Source organism: Bactrocera neohumeralis, chromosome 6, assembly GCF_024586455.1.
Source record: "Bactrocera neohumeralis isolate Rockhampton chromosome 6, APGP_CSIRO_Bneo_wtdbg2-racon-allhic-juicebox.fasta_v2, whole genome shotgun sequence".
Taxonomy (NCBI): domain Eukaryota; kingdom Metazoa; phylum Arthropoda; class Insecta; order Diptera; family Tephritidae; genus Bactrocera; species Bactrocera neohumeralis.
The window spans coordinates 13,494,342-13,513,906 of record NC_065923.1 but is presented as its reverse complement, the minus strand read 5'-3'; the positions used below and the strand labels follow the sequence as shown (position 1 = coordinate 13,513,906).

The window sequence follows — 19,565 nt, the reverse complement described above, 5'->3', positions numbered from 1 at the left end:
TTAATATTGGTATACTGAGTTTTTTGATCCGATTTCTATAATACAGTAGACCACAATCTTCTATTACAATTGTCATAAAATAACTCTGTATCTTCGCTATTTAATGAATTCTTCATTAATCATTGAATATGGTTCTCTAAAAACAAAATTCTTCAAAATTTGAATTTTATTTTCAGTATATGAACGCGGAGCGGAGAGTGAAAAATTATATTTGTGAAAAACCACAACCTACATGCTTGATCTATAAGATTCATAAACATATTTCTGTATCCTATGAGCTTTCCAATAGATGCAAGATAGATCTAGATAGATAGATAGCAAAATTGCGGTTTCGCACTGCTACCTAGGTTCTATTTTGCCATCCACTATATCACAGATGGTCAACAACATCCAGCATCCTTAACAATTCCAGGAGCTTTTGGACGCGACTGAGATGATGATGTGATCCCTGTCCATGTAGATGAACCATAGGGTCTTGAGCCTGCCTTTGCAAATTGCTGGGCAATCCAGAATCAATAGAGATCTGTAATCTGACCATAGAACTATAAACAATTCTGTGAACTAAACTAAAAGCCGCTACTCTAGAACTAGCAGTAGTAACAGTATAAAAATTATTTAAAAGCTCAACAACCTAAAAGCCTAAGTAGTGAAAGCTCGTCAACAGTATGAAGATTGATCGCTAACTCTCTACGCCCCGTAAAGTCATAGCGCACACAGCCAACAAAACCGACTTCAAATCGACTCAACTGGGCAGCTATGATAATCTCATTAATATTCATAATAAATGCGCTGCTCTGGCGCCACAAAGACTAAATCTTATTTATGTAAATTGTTCGAATGTCGTCTAATCACTTAATCAGAAAGCGCTGTTAATTGAAATATGGCTGATTTGATTTGAATTTAATTAGGTATTTAAATGGTCGTAGGCTGTTTGTTTTTGTCGCCCAAACGCCGCTCATTTCACATTGAAGTCGCTTTTAATTTTTACTTTTTATTATTATTTCTGTCAGTTTTTTTGCGGTTTGTTTTAAAGTTATGCAGCAAATATTTTTTTAGATTTCTCGCTTTATTTCTTGCTTTGTTTCACCACGTCTACCGTCGTGTCTTTTGTACTTTGTTTTATATTTATTTTCTTTTCAAATTTACACGTTTATTTTTTCATTGCCTCTTTTTTTTTGTTCGCTTTGCTTTTGATTACTTTGTTTTATTGGTTTTGTTTTGCTTACGAGATTAATTTGGCGCATGCGGCCTATAAACTGTCGGCTAGTCGTCTGATCGGCTATCCAACCGGCCAAAGTGGCGGCAAAGATCAAAGCCAGCATGATTCGATTGAAGATTTGAAGCGATTTCGTCGGTTATTTACGCGCCGCTAAATGAACTAGTCAAAGTGGCAGCAACAACAATGCCGCAACGCCGTTGATGACGATTGACGACGCGGCGTTGTGCTGTGACGTCGACAGCCGCGAGCGCTGTGGAGTGCTGCTGGAAAGCGTGTTGGCGTTGAAAAGAAATTTGAAAATAAAGTTTGAAAAAAAAATTAAAATAAATAACAGAGCGTTACTTTGTAAGGTTGTTCCATCCATGGCGTTAATTTGCATTTTCTACAACAACAGCTTTCTTGCGTTTCGCCGTCGCTTTATGTTTTCCCTACTGGGTTAGCTAGACAATTAATTTGCTGTCAATTATAAGTGCATTACACGCTCAAATACATATATGTACTTGTATATTTTCGTTGTTTTTGTTGTGTGTGTAGGCAGTTCAAAGGCGCTTTGATGGATCTCTCAACAATTTATCTGCAACGCTGTGTATCCAAATATAAACGACTCGATTCGCTTTGGTCATTTTAAAATGTAATCAAAGCAGATAATTGAGGATTAATTACACCTTTCAAACAAAGTACAGATTTTAGTACCAATACATTGAATTTTATACTGCAACTTGAAAGCACTTTTAGGCATTGGCGTGTTTTAGAAGCGCTTTGCTTTATTAAATTGTATATGTTCTTTTTATAATTTTTCATTTGGAAAAGTAACAATTTGGAAAAGCGCTTGGCTTTGAAGAAAAGTCTGTTTGATTTTATTCCCGAACCAATTTCAAAATTTATACACCACAAGTGATTGTAGTAATCTGAAATCTTATAAAAAACAAGATTGCTTCACGAGTGAAGATTTCAAAAAAATTCTGAAGTCTTTCTTACAGTTTAAGCTAATTTCCAGCCCTTTCTGTTTCTATTTCTATTCCGATTTCTATCCTATTCTTATCCTTATTCATATTCATATTCCTATTTCTATTCCAATTGCCATTCTCATTCCTGTTACCATTAATATTCCTATTTCCATTCCCATTCCCATTTCTATTCCCATTCTCCTTCCTTTTCTACTCTATTATTTTCCTTTCCTTCCTTTTCTTTAATTTTCTTTTCGTTTCTTTTCTTTTCTTTACTTTTCTGGTGTTTTCTTTCCCTTCCTTTCCTCTCCTTTCATTTCCATTACTCTCCTTTCATTTCCTTTCCTTTACTTTACTTACATTTTCTCATGTCATCCTGTCATTTTCTATTTTATACTATCCTATCTTGTCATTTTCTTTTCTTCATTTCCATTTACAACTTCTTTATTGTTTTTTCTTTCTTTTCTTTTTCTTACCTTTAATTTCCTTTCATTTCTTTCCCTTCCTTTCCTTTCCTGTCTTGTCCTTTGCTTTTCTTTTCTTTTCTTACTTTTCTTTCCTCATTTCCATTTACTACTTGTTTATTGTATATCTTATCGTTTCACCTTCGTTTTTCTTCAGTGTTTGCTTATTTTTCTCTTTTAATCTATTTTTATTTCCTTTTACTTTTCTGTCTTCGCTTTATTATTTTTCCTATCTTTTTTTTTATAAGTTTTCCGTAAATAATTTATCTCATCTTTGCTTTACTCTCTTTCTATTATATTTTTCACTCCCACTCACTGTCCTCTTAACGCGCTTTTTCGTAAGGTTTACCTCTTAATACCCCCACCGTTGTTAACGACCCGTTACATAACATAACAAATCTGGAAACGTATATCTTTAAAAGAATTCTTTGTTGTTATAGAAGAAACTTTGCCATTAGCTCACCTATTACTTACTGTATCATGGTTCCCGAAGCGTAGTTGTTCATTTCGAGAAGACCAGATATAAGACTTAGGTTTACACCACTGAACTAATGTCTAGACGTAAATACTTAAACCAGACATTCAACGTACAGTTCAACGTCTGCAAACTGCGGACACAGTGAAATACCTAGGGCTCAATCTGGATAGGAAGCTTTCATGGAAGCCGAATATCGAAGAGAGAGCAAAAAAGGCATCGATTGCCTTGTACTTCATCTTCCCATCATGGTGCTTGTTATCACTACGCAGAGTCCCACCGACGAGTTGTTTAGAACTCTCTCTCTCTCTATCTCACTAGTCTTTCGGACAGTAGAAAAAGTTAATACTAAAACTTTTCTGACCATGAACACCGTTTCAAAACATCAACAATATTTATAGTACTACTAGCTACCAAGAATGAAGAAGAAGCTATCAAGAAGCGCCTTCAATTGCACTTTTGATTAGACGCAACAAAGAACAGAAGCCGAACGTAAGTAATCGATAAGTGTACAATTTCACACGAACGCAAACAGCAAAGAAGCGTCGCCTCACAGCGCAGCTGCAATGAAATGTCGCCAGCACTGCTCAAAGGAAAATAATAATCACATCCGCATTCATCCGTCAGCGAAATGTCAGCATTTAACGCTTTCAACTTTTGAGCGTCACATTGTGGCATTTATTTGCCGGCGCAATTGAAATGGAAAAAGGCGCACGGCAGCATTTTTGCTCCACTTACAAATGGAAATAAAGGAAAAATGTGTAACGAAACTATGCTAAACTGCCGACGACGAAGTTAAGTGCAAACATGAAATGATAAATAATAATAATAAAAAAAGCTGCAGCCGCTACTATACAAACCAACAGCTGCTCGCGGTGACAGCCCGCAGGCAGTGTAGCTGCGCGCCTGCGACGGCAGGATGCACTGTCAGCGTGAATGAGTTGTACTAGCACTGGCTTGGCATGGCGACTGCTCGCTGCGCCTACTTTGACGGACTGACAGTAGCTGACTGACTGACAATAATTACATCATGATTGTGCGCGAACCGTTGCATCAACAACAGCAACGCGGCGGCGCGGACGCCAACACACAGCGCGTCTGGATGCAAGCGAACATGTTAATGGAAGTGTGTGTGTCTGTGTACGAATGTGAGTACGCGGAGCCTGGTTAACTGGTTGGCGAACCGCTCATTTCGGTGGCATTTCATATACACACACACGCGTATGTATATAGTTAGTTACCTGGCGGCAAGGCAACTCCACTGTCATGTCGGCAAAACACTTTGAGGAATCCGGTAATTTATTGATGATCGCTATGATCAAAGGCATGCGCAGCGCGACAGAGCAAAGAGTTGCGGAAGACCAAAGGTAGCGCAAAACGCAAACGAGGGTATTTCATGCCGCAGCATGATCAGTCAACCGCTTGCCTTGCGCTTCTGATAACAGCGTGAAAATACAGGCAGACTACTTTTGAGTCTATAGAGCGTCAATGCGCCACAACACAAGACTGACGACGATCTGTCACGTACGCTGCCACACCACAGTTGAAGCTGCTGCTGTTCACCATTGTCAGCTGCTTCCGTGAATTGCGATGACAACGAAACAAAAATGGGATGCGCGTGTGAAACGCATGCCAAAGCGCTACGCGACACGGCGGTGCTTATAACAAAACGGCGCAGCAACGCGGCAGGATTACTTGGAATTGTTTTGCGGCGGCAAACAATGACAGTTATTGGTGCGGCGCTGCTGCTGCGCGCTGTAAGCAGATCATACATTTTGCCAGTAGCTGACAGTTCAGCTGACTGATTGACTGACAGATGACTGCTGGATGCTGCCAACTACCGGTCAGCTTTTAAAGCGCGCTGATGTGTCCGTGTCAATTGCGGCTGCGCGGCAGCAACTCAAATATGCGCAAGTATGCGTTTTTTGCCTTGAGCCAAAGATACCACTTGTTGCTTGTAATTTGTAGCGCACGTCAAACACGCGCGTTGATTGATATGCCAAACAGTGTTCAGTGTTTTTGGACTCTCTCCTTTTTTTTGAATTTTGGTCACCTGCTTGCCTTTGCTGTAAGTAGATATGTGCGTTGAGAACATATCGCAGAGCTCGCGCACAGATTTTCATTCGTTGCGCGCTCGATTCCTCACGCGATTGACGCACGTTTGCACATAACGCGCGCGCATTACATGTAGCGCAACGTGGCAGAGCACAGCTGGTTATCGATCGATGGCGGGCAGTTCGTTGACATGACACGCAGACGCGCAGTATATATGACCTCAATTGGTTACAAATTACCATGCCGACAAAGCGATCGGGTCACAATCCGCTCGCATTTGTTTTATTTCATTTTTGCGTGTGCGCGCGCGCCCAATTCTGGTTTTCGTATTATCGTTTTTCATCATGCGCATGCACGCGCATACACCTGTGTGCTGTTATCGTTGTTGTTAATGACTCTTTTGTTGTCTGGGTCACTCAAGTTGGCTGGCGCAGGCAAAAATATAAGTACTTTTGTGGCAATTTTTCGGTTTCAGTCGATTTCGATTTCAATTTCAGCTCTTTGTTGTTTCGCGCTCGCACTTTTATTTCGGAAACGCGGCGATAATTCAGCTTAACTTGTTAAGCACTCATCGCAAATATAAAATGTGGAGAGCTTATTGTTGATTTTAGTTTTTGTTTTTCTTACTGGCGGCTTTGAAGCGCTTTGTCGCAAAGATCAATTGATTTCAATATATGACTAATTGTAGTAGTCAGTATGCAATATTTGCAGAAAAGCAAATAATGTATTGATTTGTCTTTTTTGATTAAAAAATAGTATATTATATAACTATTTTTGCTGTGTTTTATTTGCAAAAATTTCTGATACGAATTTGGTTTCATATTCTTCAAAACGTTGCCTACATTTCGGCGTGCAATAAAATTGAAAACTACCCAAGTCTCCTACCAAGAAGTTTCTAGAAAAATACACAAGTCTCCTACCAATGAATTTCTACTCTACTTTTCTCACCCTTCTCGTTCCTCTGGCACATTAAAAGTTAAACTAACCCACCCTAATTTGGTTTCACTGGCGTAGTAACAGTCCAAACTCAATAATCTGAAAGTAAAATCTCGGCAAACGCTTTGCGCTATCACAAATACAATCACAATAGCAAAAAAACAATACATACAAATGCACTGTGCTTATTTTTTTCTTTTTGTTTTTGGTCTGAGAAGTCAAGCGTCGAGGAACGCGTTGGAAAATGAAATCAAAGCGTTTGTGCCGCCACTTGAACTTGGTTTATTTTTATTACAGCAAAAATACTACAGTATTTGTTAGTATTGTTGTTTATTTTTCATTGTTGCGATTGTTGTTGTTGTTTTTGGGGCATCGTACTTGATATGGTACGTGTGATGACGTTGATAGCGGTTTTTTGGGACTTTGTTTTACGCAAATTGTTTTGACTGCCCACGAAATTATTTATTAAGTACTCGCGTAAACATATATATATAAATATATATAATATATATATAATGTATTTGTATATTAGGAAGATCACGAACTAAAAATTAATCTACATATGTACAGAGAAAAAAACATCACTGAAAGCAAAAATTTTTATTTAAATTTTAAAAGACCTCTATGAGCACTCAAAGTTCCCACACTTAAAAAAATCTGTTTTCATTAAAAATACCATAACTTTGGAACAGTTTAGAGTAGAGTTTTTACATGGCGAATTCTTGGAAAACAGAAAATATTCTGAAAACGGTACCCCAGTGGTATTATTTTCATTCAAAGTTGTTGTCGTTATATGAAAATTTTTTTATTAATATTCTAGTTTTTCACTTTTCAAAGCTTTTAAATATACAAATTTATGATTGGAAAGAAATGTCCCTACTAAAGACTGATCCATTTCGAGGTTCCCTACTTTTTTAAGGAAAAAACACAGAAACTTCAACTTTTATTATCATTCGAAAAAACAATCTTTGACATTTGTTTTTTGAAGATTAACACTCTTTCAAATATTGGCTGCGACTACGTCTCAGATGGGCCATCCGTTGAGTCCAATTGTCGATGACTCCTTCGAGCATTTCGACCGGTAACTGGCGTATGACACGTGTAAGGTTTTGCTCGAAGTCCTGAATCGAAGCGGGATTGTCCGCATATACTTTAGACTTTACATATTCGCTCGTGATATCGCACGATCTTGGTGACCTTGGCGCCGTCTTGTTGAAACCAAATGTCGCCGAGATCACGAGCTTTAATTTCAGGCATCAAATAGTCGGTTATCATGGCGCGATAACGGTCGCCATTGACGGTTACGTTTTCACCGGCATCATTTTTGAAGAAATATGGACGATGATTCCACCGGCTCACAAACCACACCAAACCGTTGATTTTTCTAGATAAAATGGTAGCTCTTGAATCTCTTCAGGTTGATTTTCTCAGATCTCGACGTAAAATAAACCTAGTCGTTCCATACGTCAGCCCGAGTTGCTGTGAACGGCACCGAATCGACCCTCCACGGTCTTCGTGAACACTCTCAGCTACGGCTGCTATATTTTCTTTTCTGCGTATTGGATGTGGTCTACTCGGTCGAATTTTATCCAATAATGAATGCTAGGTCCCACGATGGGTGTTTGTGTGTGAGTAGCATGCTTAGTAGGTCTATTGTGTTGAGCACAAGTTAAGCGAAAGAAAGTTGAACGATTTTGTAATTTGTAATACTAAACAAAAAACATGATAGCTTGACACGACTCACGCGTGATCTGTCACTAAAGTGCTATTGAAAAAAGTACCTCTTCATGGGTTATCCATTAGAATACAGTCCTACAACCGACTTCTTCTATTGATATTTATGTAATGAATCTGAAGAATTTTAAAATCGCTAGATAGCACTGGATGGCAATACATATATAACAAAAACATGAATTTGACAACATAAGTAGTAAAATAGTTTAAAGTGGAACTGAAGCCAAAAATACATGAATTCTTAAAGATTCTTTAAGAACTCTTTCCTTAAGTTCCAATAAAACCGAATTTCATTTGAACTAATATAAATTAAAAACAAGAAAAAACGTTAACTTCGGCTGCACCGAAGCTAATATACCCTTCACAGGTGCATTTCTTTTAGTAACTTGTTCGGTTTGTAGGGAAGCTATATGCTATAGTCATCCGATGTGGACAATTTTTTCGGAGATTATGTTATTATCTTAAGCAGTAATCCAATGTAGTTTTCCATACAAATTTTCGGTGAAGATACCACGTCAAATATTTCGAAGAACAATAATTCATACCAAATTTTGTGAAGATATATTGTTAAATGAAAAAGTTTTCCGTATAGGAATTTGAATCTGATTATTCAGTTTGTATGGCAGCTATATGCTATAGTTAACCGATCTGAACAATGTCTTCGGGGATTACATTGTTGCCTTAGAAAATAATCTATACCAAATTTCGTGAAGATACCACGTCAAATGTGAAAGCTTTCCATACAAGAACTTGATTCCGATCGTTCAGTTTGTTTAGCAGCTATATGTTTCACTGGTCCGGTATCGGAAGTTCCGACAAATGAGCTTCTTGAAGAGAAAATGACGTTTGCAAAATTTCAAAACGATATCTTAAAAACTGAGGACTAGTTCGTATGTATATATACAGACAGACAGACAAACGGACATGACTAAATTGACTCAGCTCAACATACTGATATATGACATACTTTATTGGTTCTCCGACGCTTCCTTTTGGGTGTTACAAACTTCGTGGCAAACTTAATATACCCTGTTCAGGGTATAAAAAGAACAGTTGCTTTGCTACGCTACGTTTCGACCATTTTAGGAAAAAAACATCAACTTCTTATTACTTCAAAGGAATGCACATTTTTGCCGCGCTATTTATGGACTTTAATGTGAGACTTCCTTTAACCACCAACAACTGGGTCAGGAATCACCTGCTGTCACCTATTTTACAGCTATAAAAATTGCTGTTGCCCTTACCGAATGCGGCGAAGGCAGGAAACAAACAAACAAATTACACACACACATGCACACAAAGAGGCAAAGCAGAGAACCAAAAAGCAACGCAAAAAAATTCATAAGAGTTCGGTGCAGCAGACGGCACTCCTCAGCCAACCCACTGACCCCGCGTCCATACCCCATTCTCTGTCATTCAATAAATGACAGCGAAAAATTGCTTTCCACTCGAATGGCTGCAAAAATATTGACGGTTATTCGCAATGAATTGCACCTCAATGAATTACAGTTATTGCAGCAGTCGCTGTTGTTGCTGTTATGTTGTTGTTGCAGCTGCTGCTTTCGAAAAATATTCGCCAATACATGTGATTGTTGTTGTTGGTCACTGCGGCATATTGCTGTTGTCCGGCGCGCAGCAATAAAGCGACAACAACATTTACAACGCCAGAGCGTTATTATAATAAACAACAACAGCAACAGCAACAACAAATTCATGGCTATTGTTTTTATTTTCATTACAATTCGTTTATTGTTTGTTGTAATTGCTTTTGTAGCGATGTTTGTCTGTATGAGTATGTGTGTTTGTAGTTGTTACCGCCGCTGCTGCTGCTGCTGCTCTTCTACTTGCTGTTGTTGTTGTTGTTGTTGTTGGCTTTGTGCGAGTATCTCTTTAAGGAGGCGGTAAACCTCTTTGATCTTATCGCAGAGCTTCTTGCTCGCATTTTTGATCAAAGCAAGTTTTTCCGCCAAAGCGGAGGAAAAAACATCGTACAAGAAACAATCATATGAAAGCAATAGCAGTGAATTACAAAAAAACCAAAAGCAATAACAATAACAACAACATAAAAACAACAGCAACAACAACGACAACTTGCAGACAATACAAGTATTACCTAATAAAACGAAGAAGTTGAAGATGGCAGCAATGTTCCTACATACATATGTACTATATTGACCCGGACTGACAAAAACTATATTTTAACGCATTTTAGTCGGTATTTTAAAGCAAATCTGTTCTAACCTCATCAAAGTAGACTCCCAAGTTAATCATGCCCACGGTTAATAATGCGTAGTCGAAAAAGTATTTTCGTATTTCTAATCAAACTAATGAACTTTAATGAACCAAATATGTACCATTTTGGTCGACCACTTTTTGTCATTTTTCATCTAGAGACATTATACCATCAGTCTCAAACTTTTCTGGTTTCTCAGCGAAAAACTGCGATAAGTAATTTTCATAGGCTTCTCTTGAAGCCAACTTTACTCCATTAAGGGAGTTCTGCATTGACCGAAACAAATGGTAGTCCGATGATGCAAGGTCAGGGCTATATGGTGGATGCATCAAAACTTCCCAGCAAAGCTCTCCCAGTTTTTGCCGAGTCATCAAAGAAATGTGTGGTCTAGCGTTGTCCTGATGAAAGACGAAGCCCTTTCTGTTGATCAGTGCTGACCATTTTTTCAATTGCTTGCTTCAATCTCATCAGTTGTTGACAGTAAAATGTAGAATCAATCGTTCGACCAGGCTGGAGCAGCTCATAGTGAATGATTCCTTTCCAATCCCACTAAACATTGGCATAACCTTTCAAGGCGTCAATCCTGGCTTTGCGACCATTTGTTGAGCTTCACTACGCTTGAACCATGATCTTTTTCGCGCATTATTTTCGTATTTAATCCACTTTTCGTCTCTTGTTACCATTCGTTCCAGAAATTGTTCAATTTCATTTCGTTTCAGCAAAGAATCGCTGATGTTAATTCGATCGATTAAATTTTTCACAGACAATTTATGTGGTACCCAAACATCGAAATTCCTTTTGTAGCCAGCTATTTTTAAATAGTTCAAAACCGTTTGCTGATGAATATTAAGTTTCTTAGCGTTTTTATGGCTGCTTATGTGACGGTCCTGGTCAATCTTTTTCATAATTTCATCGGCTTTTTCAACCTACCTTCTTAGAACATTAACCAAAATGTGCTGAGTTGATCTACAATAAATTTGGAGATCTTCTGCTTTCTCTTTTCAAGCACTGTTTCTTTGACTGTTTCGATGTTATAGTCTTTAACAGAGAAGGAACGACTCACATGAGCCAAGTTTTCGATGACATCTCGACCTTCACTAAATGTACCACTCAAATACTTTACTTTACTAGACTCCCCAAAACCACTGGAAACACAAATTTCAAATAAAGACTTTTTTAAATTATTTTCCATGGCCAAAATTCAAACAAACCTAGAAGGTGTACAAATTTAGAAAAAAAAAACATATCGATTCGGTTTCGACGCGCATTTTAAATGGGCCAGTCCGGGTCAAATTTGATCTCGAAGTAAATAAAAATATACCAAAAGTATCAACAGTATTTTTGTATTTTTTTTTTTGACGAGTCAATATACATATGTTTGTATATATAAGAGTGTGTTTGTATGTATTAAAAAAGTTTTATATAAACGCTATCGCTAATACCGGTGTTGCGGAAGTGCCATGCGACAAGACAATATGAAAATAAACAACAATTGTAGACTAGCGCCTGGCATATTCATGCATATACACAACATACACATGGCATGTATGTATATACTATATGTATACGCTGTTTAATGTCAGCCGGCTTCGGAAACAATTTCATTCACTACAATCTGTTTCTGCGATTCGCGTTTGACTTTTGATGGTGTGCTCTCGCGTGTAAATATGCTAGTGTTCATCATAACAACACGTGCTCACGCTTTTGCTATAGCGCGCTCTCTCTCTGTTTTTTTCTTTTTTTGTTAGTAATCTCGCTCTCTCTCCCCTCTCATGCGCGCTCTGTATTTCTCACTGTGACTTTATAAAATTTTAATATTTTGCTTTCTCTCTCCACTTACAGCACAACAACTCAAGCTGCAACACAATTAATAAGATCAAATGCAGTCAGCGCCAACACAGTGATCATTTATGTTCCACAACAATCCACAAATGCTTGTGCCCACAGCGTAGCATTGCCTACTTAGCGGCGCACAAAGTTCAATGCATAACATTAGTGCTACAGAGCGTGTTCATCGCATTACTTTGCTTGGCGTTAATACAGCCGACATATGCGCGTTCCGCAAAGCCACATCGAGCAGCGAAAACAGCATTAGTGGCAACGCCGCCAATAGCGGAATCGCTGGTGGGCAACGCGGCCGCATCCGGTACTTTTTTGAACTCTTCGAATATTATGATGTCGGCAAACGAGAGAAATTCGCTCGATTTAGGCGCCACAACTAAACTCGCCACACCTGTGGTGGAGAACCGACGCGCGCTAAAGCTCGTACAATTCAATAATATGTCAGTCGTGTGTAATGATGGCTCGCGCGCTGGTTTCTATTTGCGCAAAAATCCCAATTCAAAGAAATGGATTGTGTTCCTGGAGGGCGGTTGGCATTGTTTTGATGCGCGCTCATGTCGTGCGCGTTGGTTGCGGCTGCGCCACTTGATGACGTCGACGCAGTGGCCCGAGAAACGTGATGGTGAGTATTTTATTAATATTTGAAGAGCGCCAACAATCCGTTCTCAGCGCTTGCTAAGAGCGTAGCTAGTTTAATATCACACCTCTTCCAATTCAAACCGCGCTCGCTGCATTCTATAATTTTTGTGATCTCTTTAAGGAATTAAAACAATTTCTGTGTTTATTTTACAGTTGGTGGCATACTCTCACCTTTACCGGAAGAGAATCCCTATTGGCATAGTGCAAATCATGTACTCGTGCCCTACTGCAGCAGCGATTCGTGGTCGGGTACACGCGACACTATCGACGAGAACGCGAAGTTTCGCTTTATGGGTGCTGTAATCTTACGCAACGTCATCGCCGAACTAATACCACTCGGCTTAGGACGTATACCGGGTGCGGAATTGTTGCTAGTCGGTTCGTCGGCAGGCGGTCTTGGTGTTATGCTGAACTTAGATCGCATAACCAATTATCTGCAACAGGAACGCAAACTCATGGTGACTGTGCGTGGTGTAAGCGACTCGGGTTGGTTTCTCGATCGTGAACCCTACACACCAGCTACAGTCGGCTCCAGTGAGGCGGTGCGTCAAGGTTGGAAGATGTGGCAAGGATCACTGCCGGAAGCTTGCGTTGAACAATATCAAGCAGAGCCTTGGCGTTGTTATTTCGGTTATCGACTGTATCCAACGCTAAAAGGTAAGAGCAAACTTAATTTTCCGCTAACTTCGCATATCATTAATGAATATTTCTCTCAATACACAGCACCACTCTTCGTCTTTCAATGGCTGTTCGATGAAGCACAAATGCGCGCCGATAATGTAGGCGCACCAGTTACGCCCCAACAGTGGAACTACATACATGAAATGGGCGGCGCGCTACGTTCCTCCTTAGACAACGTCACGGGCGTATTCGCGCCCTCTTGCATCGGCCATGCTGTGCTCTCCAAACGCGATTGGATCAATATTAAAATCGATGACATCTCTTTACCATCGGCTCTCCGTTGCTGGGAGCATTCGACACGTCCACGCCGCAGACGACACAACATCGCTAAACAAAACCATTTGGAGCACACCGAACAAAAGCGCCATCGCTCCAACAACGAACATCAAAGAATCCCGCATAAGAACCGTATACCCAAACAACACAAAGGGAAGAAAGATAACAACAACTACGAGCCACAAAATGGTACACGTCCCCGCTTAAGTAAAGCCGAGCGTGAAGAAAGACGGCGACTACGTCACGAACGTCAACAGCGGCGTCAACGTAAACTACAACAACAACGCAACAAGAACAAACAACGCAATCGTCACGAGCGTCGACGTAACGAAGCAGAACGCAAACGTAACAACAATTTGCCACCCAACGACAACGCCACCGCATTATACGAACAACATCCCAACAAAAAACAACGTCAACATAACAAACCGAAAGCAAATGGTGTTGAGCGTAAACACCGACCGGGCCACAAGTCACGTAAGGAACGTAAAGAGCAACGTCAACAACAACAACTGAAGCTACAAAACAGCGGCAAATTCGAACGACAACATGAGCTGCAGCACGACGAACAAGCCATCGAGACGACAACCCAATTTGACCTACAAAAAAGACACATGCGCCGCAATCGTGTGCCGCGCGTGCCCGAGAAATGCGCGCTACGCCTGCTCGAGCGCTGCAGTTGGCCGCAATGCAATCACTCCTGCCCGATGGTCACGAATCCGCTGACCGGCGAAGAGATGCGCTTCCTCGAGCTGCTCACCTCTTTCGGTCTGGACATCGAAGCCGTTGCCGCGGCATTGGGCATTGACATGCAGACCCTGAGCAATATGGATCGCACCGAGCTGATTAATCTGCTGACGCAACAGGCGAGCTGATCGTCGGTGTAAATACAAGTGCTTGTTTGTACGTGTGTGTATGTGTGTGTGTGTGTGGCAGTGTATGTGTGCTTGTGTATTCATAAATTATTTGTAAATATTAGTTGCTTAAGTCGTAAATAGTTCAAAGTTCAAATTAATAACGTAAGTGTTGTGTGCGTGTATGCAGCGGTTGAGGCACAGTGTTGGCAAATAAGTTGTATGAGCTCTAAAGATAGATATACATACATATGCATTTCATATATTATATATTGAAAATCGTTTTCTGCTTCCAACTGTAAGTTGTGTTTTATAGTATTTTTGTATTTTTGGTAATTACTTAAAGACAAATATTGTACCCAGTTGTTAGGAAAAGCTAATTTATTGTTTTTGTTGTAAGCGATTTTAGTTTAATTTCAGTTATATGCATAAGTTTTAAGCCAAAATGAGTAAACAGAAATATTCGCAAAAAAACATAACAAAGCAATGAGTGAGTTCGAGAGCCAGAGAGTTTATGAGCGCTTATCACGTGTATAGAGAAGAGAAAATTGTATTAAATTAATAATATGCAATATACATACAATTTAAAAAAACTAAATTTTCTAATATTTTAATTGATTAAAAAAATTTTTTTTTAATTATTTTAATTATTTTTTTTATTTATTTAAAATTAATTTTTTTATTTTTTAATACATTAATTTTCAAAAACTTTGGCCTGTTATAAAAAAATAGTAATAAATAATTTTTTTTTCCATATAAAGAAAAAAAATTGTTTCAAATATTTTAAATTATAAAATTTTTTTACTATACTAATTTTCAATTCCAAAAATTCCGCTTTTTATGAATATGTATAATCTTGTAGTAATAAATTACAAAAACAAAAATTAATAGAGAGGAAGAGAAAATTTTAAATTTATAAAATTAATAAAATGCAATATAAAAAAAATTTTATAATTTTTTTAAATTAATTAATTTTATTATTAATAATTATTTTAATTAAAATAATTAAAATTATTAAAATGATTTTGTTTAATTATTAAATTATAAATTAAAAATTTCGTTTTTTAACATATGTAATTATTTTCTATTACAAAAATTCGGCGTTTTATAAAAAAATGAATTGCTCCAAAATCTACAAAAAATTTATTCCTATTGTTATGCTCATATAATTATGGACTCATTAGTTAAATAATGCTACTCGAACTCACCCGCTAACAACGCATTTATAATAAAAATAACTCGAAATATCACATTATACTCAAAATCTAAGAAAAACAAAAAAGCAAAAAAAAAAATAATAACATTCTATATACACGAATGAATATAAACACAAAATGCAACAATGAGACTGTTACTTAATTAAATTATTATTGTTAACAATTAAAGAAATTAATTTTACAAAAAAAACATAAATGTAATAAAAAAAGCAAAAAATAAAAAAAAAATTATAATTATAATTAACAATAATTAAAAAATTAATTTCGAATTAAAAAAAATAATTAATTTTATGAGAAAAAAATACAAAAAAGCAAAAAATAACAATTATAATTAATACTTTTTAAAAAAATTAATTTCGAAATCAAAAAAATTAATTACCAACAATGTTATGATTACACAATAATTATATAGCAAATGTACTTAATTATGCAGCAGCATATGAAATCAATACTTGTTTGCAACTGACGCTCGATCATAAATCTACCTCAATAGAACTTAAAAAAATTATTAATTAAAAAATTAAAATGTTATTTAAAATTGTAATTAATTAGACTGTTATACTATATATGTCACATTTGCAATAAAAATATTAGCAGAACGCACAGGCATTGAAGGATCGAATTCGGGTACAAGAAAGAGTGTTTCTAAGCAAAGCAAAAAATTGAAAATGAAAAACCAAGCCAATTACATATATTTATGAGTATTTACAATATAAATATATACATATCACTTTTTTATGCATGAAATCACAATTCTGCTACAACCATCCATAACGTTTAGTGAAAAAATAGTTAAATATTATTTATGCTAGCATATTTATTTTGTACCTGTAAAACTCTTTCAATTATAACAATGAAGTTCATTACAACAAAAACACACACAGAAACTTAAAATATTGCATTCCTTCATTTTGTATAGTTTTTTGCTCCTATTTATTTATTTTTACATTTAAATTTAATTTTTTTTAATTTAATTTATAAACTCGAATATATTTGTAAATATTTACATTTGTAAATTATTGTTTAATATTACTTTAAAATAATAATTTCTAAAAAAATTTAAATTTTAATTAATAGGTAATTTAATACTTTTAACACAGTAATTATAAAAGTACTTAATTATTTTAGTATTTAAGTCAAATGTTATGATGAATTGTTGTGTGAGCGTGAAAAAGTACGATTAATGTTTGTTGAAATGAGCGAAAATAAACAATATAAAATTATATTTAAAAGAAAAATAAATGATAAATTAAAATAGAAATAAATATTTTTTATTATGCGTTTAATATTCACGAAAAACTATAACCGAACTCTAGAATAAAATTCTTTAGTAAGCACTGTGCCGAAATCAGTTGAGCAGGCTCTCTTCGCACTCTCCTCGTCACGATTTCAGCACTTTTTGCAAAATATTTTTATTTTCACTTGATTTGCAATGACTTTTCATTTCTCTGAAGCCTTCAAATAGTTAATTTCATAATTTCATTGTTTACCGTTATCACAGCGTTGTTTCATGCGACGCAAATCATTATCAGTTGGCGCAGATTTGATAAACGAGTTTAAATGGAATTACTGACGCTTTTGTTATTGCGTCAGACTTTAAATAAATGACGAACAAAGTTTACTGCTGACATTTAATAATAGTAGCAAAAGTCAGGCTCATCCTTAATTGATAAAACAGGGTGTTTGCCAAATGATTCGAAAAAAGTTAGCAAAAAATATTAGAACAAAATATTATTATTTTTATTGAAATCGGTCTAAAAAAGGAAGGTGTATCTTGATTTCTATTCCATTATTCCAATACCACAAATAACTGAAATATTCCCTCAAATATTTATGTCAAACTTTGCCTCTGAAAAGGTGCTTTTGCTAAAAGTTATATACAGTTAGAATTTTCAAAAAAAAATATTTTTTTATTTTATTTTCTTAATGCATGTATATATATTTAAGAATACAAACAGAAAATATCATATTGTTCCGGTGAATATTTTCGAAGTTACACGCAAATTTGAAAAGGCATTTCAGAGTGCTCGGAAGTACTCGTACAAGGCCAAACTTTAAACGCGTTTTTTCAAAATGGTGATTTCATAGTCGGTGACCAACATTACTCGAAAACGGCTCAACTGATTAGTCTCAAATTTTAACACCAGCTTTTTAAATATATTTTTTAGTAATTCAATGAAGATTTTTTCTCATCGATAAGTATTTTTTATAAACAATATTAGGCCTAAATTTTGGTCAAAATCGATTTTTTTTAAACCGTCATTTTCTTCTTTCGATTTGCGTTACTAAATTTATAAAAAGGATCCAGTTCAGAGATATATTGGTTACCGCAAAACGTCTTTTTCAAGAAGATCTGATGGAGTTGCTTTCCAAATAAATATTTTTACTAATAATAAGTTCTAAAATACAGTTAAAAGATACCATAATACGTGCACAAAATTTTTGGATCAATAAATTTAAAATTTTTTCTAATTTTTTTTCCAGTGAACTCTAGTATTTTCGATGAAGTTGATCGAACACGCTCTGGTTGAGCAAATATGTGAGAAGTGGTTTGCGTGATTTAAAAGTGGAGATTCTGACTTGAAAGACGAAGGACGTCGTGGGTGGATAGAAGTTAGATAGATAGTTTGAAGATGAGAGAACTGTAAGCATTACTCGAGGAAAATTGTTGCCAAACACAAGAAGAGCTCGTAGCATATTTGGTAGTCACTCAAACATCTCTTTCAAAGTGTTCAAAAGCAGCCGAATACATTCAAGAACAAGCAAAAAAAATTATGAATTTTAGGCAGTGAAAACATTGATGGGGAATACTGCCGACAATAAGTCATAAATTTTGAGCGAGCGATTGCTGAAAAAACAACGCTCGGCGTCATGTTGCAAGACCGGTTAAAGATCATTTGGAAAATAGAGCCTGGGAAGTTTTGTCTAAACTGTCTTAATGCCCAGTCCGGTCGATGTAGAAATTTTAAAATATTTGTCTATCTATATATTCAATAAAAATGAGGAACCCGAATTGGATGTCTCGTATACCCCTGTATAGTTTTATTATTTTATAATAGACAAATTCTAAGTTCCAAAATCCCAATCGAACTACTAGTCAAAAATATTTGAAAACAATGTAAAGTTCCTGTAAGGTTGTCACGTTTCTGTAATTTTTTTTTTAATATTTATAAGTAAAACATTACTCAGTTAGATTCCATTGAAGCCCACAGCGTACTTTATTTTCAAATATATTTTATATAAGATACTTACTAACAAAATGAATTGCAAGTGTCAAATTGTGTACCGAAAAGTGATGATTTGCGAAAATCAATAATTTTTTGTTTCCTTTAAAAAAAAAAAAAGTGCTCATGCTCTATCAGACGTAACATGTAAAAGATGGTTTCAACGGTTCAGAAATAACGATTTTGATGTGAGAAATGAAGAATCTGGAAGAGGATGAGTCAGAAGCAAATGGGAGTCATGCTAAATATTGCACAAATCGTTTCAGACCCTTTGAAAGCTATGGGAAAGATCCAAAAGTGTGTAAAATGGTTGTCACATGAATTGAATCACAGATAAATGGAAAACTGAAGACACACTTCTGAAATGTTTCTTCAAAGACACGAAAGAAAATCAGTTCTGCGAATTGTCACTGGCGATGAAAAATTAATTTTTTTTTAAGAATCCAAACCGGGAAAAATCCTAGATTAATTCGAGACAACGATCAACATCGATTGCAAAAATAGATCGATTCGGTAGGAAGGCAATACTCTGGATGGATAATTGGATGGATCAGAAGGGTGTGGTATATCATGAGCTTCTAAAACCTGGTGAAACTGTTACTACTAATCGCTACAGACAACAAATTATCATTTTGAAACATGTATTGATCGAAAAACGACCATAATGGGCCGGAGGACACGGCGAAGTAATTTTCTTACACCACAATGTACCTGCACACAAAACAAAAGCGATTCAGGATACAATCAAAGTACTTTGCTGGGAGCTGCT

General features: G+C 36.4%; 1 protein-coding gene across 1 annotated transcript in view; it reads left to right on the top strand.

Moving 5' to 3' along the window:
- The window catches only part of LOC126761574 (palmitoleoyl-protein carboxylesterase NOTUM), a 29,750-nt gene extending 14,821 nt beyond the window's left edge, over positions 1 to 14,929 (top strand). Inside the window, exons 2-4 of the mRNA XM_050477878.1 lie at positions 11,906 to 12,527; positions 12,698 to 13,201; positions 13,268 to 14,929. Coding sequence (XP_050333835.1) covers positions 11,906 to 12,527; positions 12,698 to 13,201; positions 13,268 to 14,376 — 2,235 coding nt within the window. The 3' untranslated portion in view covers positions 14,377 to 14,929. The remainder of the gene's footprint in view (positions 1 to 11,905; positions 12,528 to 12,697; positions 13,202 to 13,267) is intronic.
- Positions 14,930 to 19,565: the final 4,636 nt, after the last annotated feature.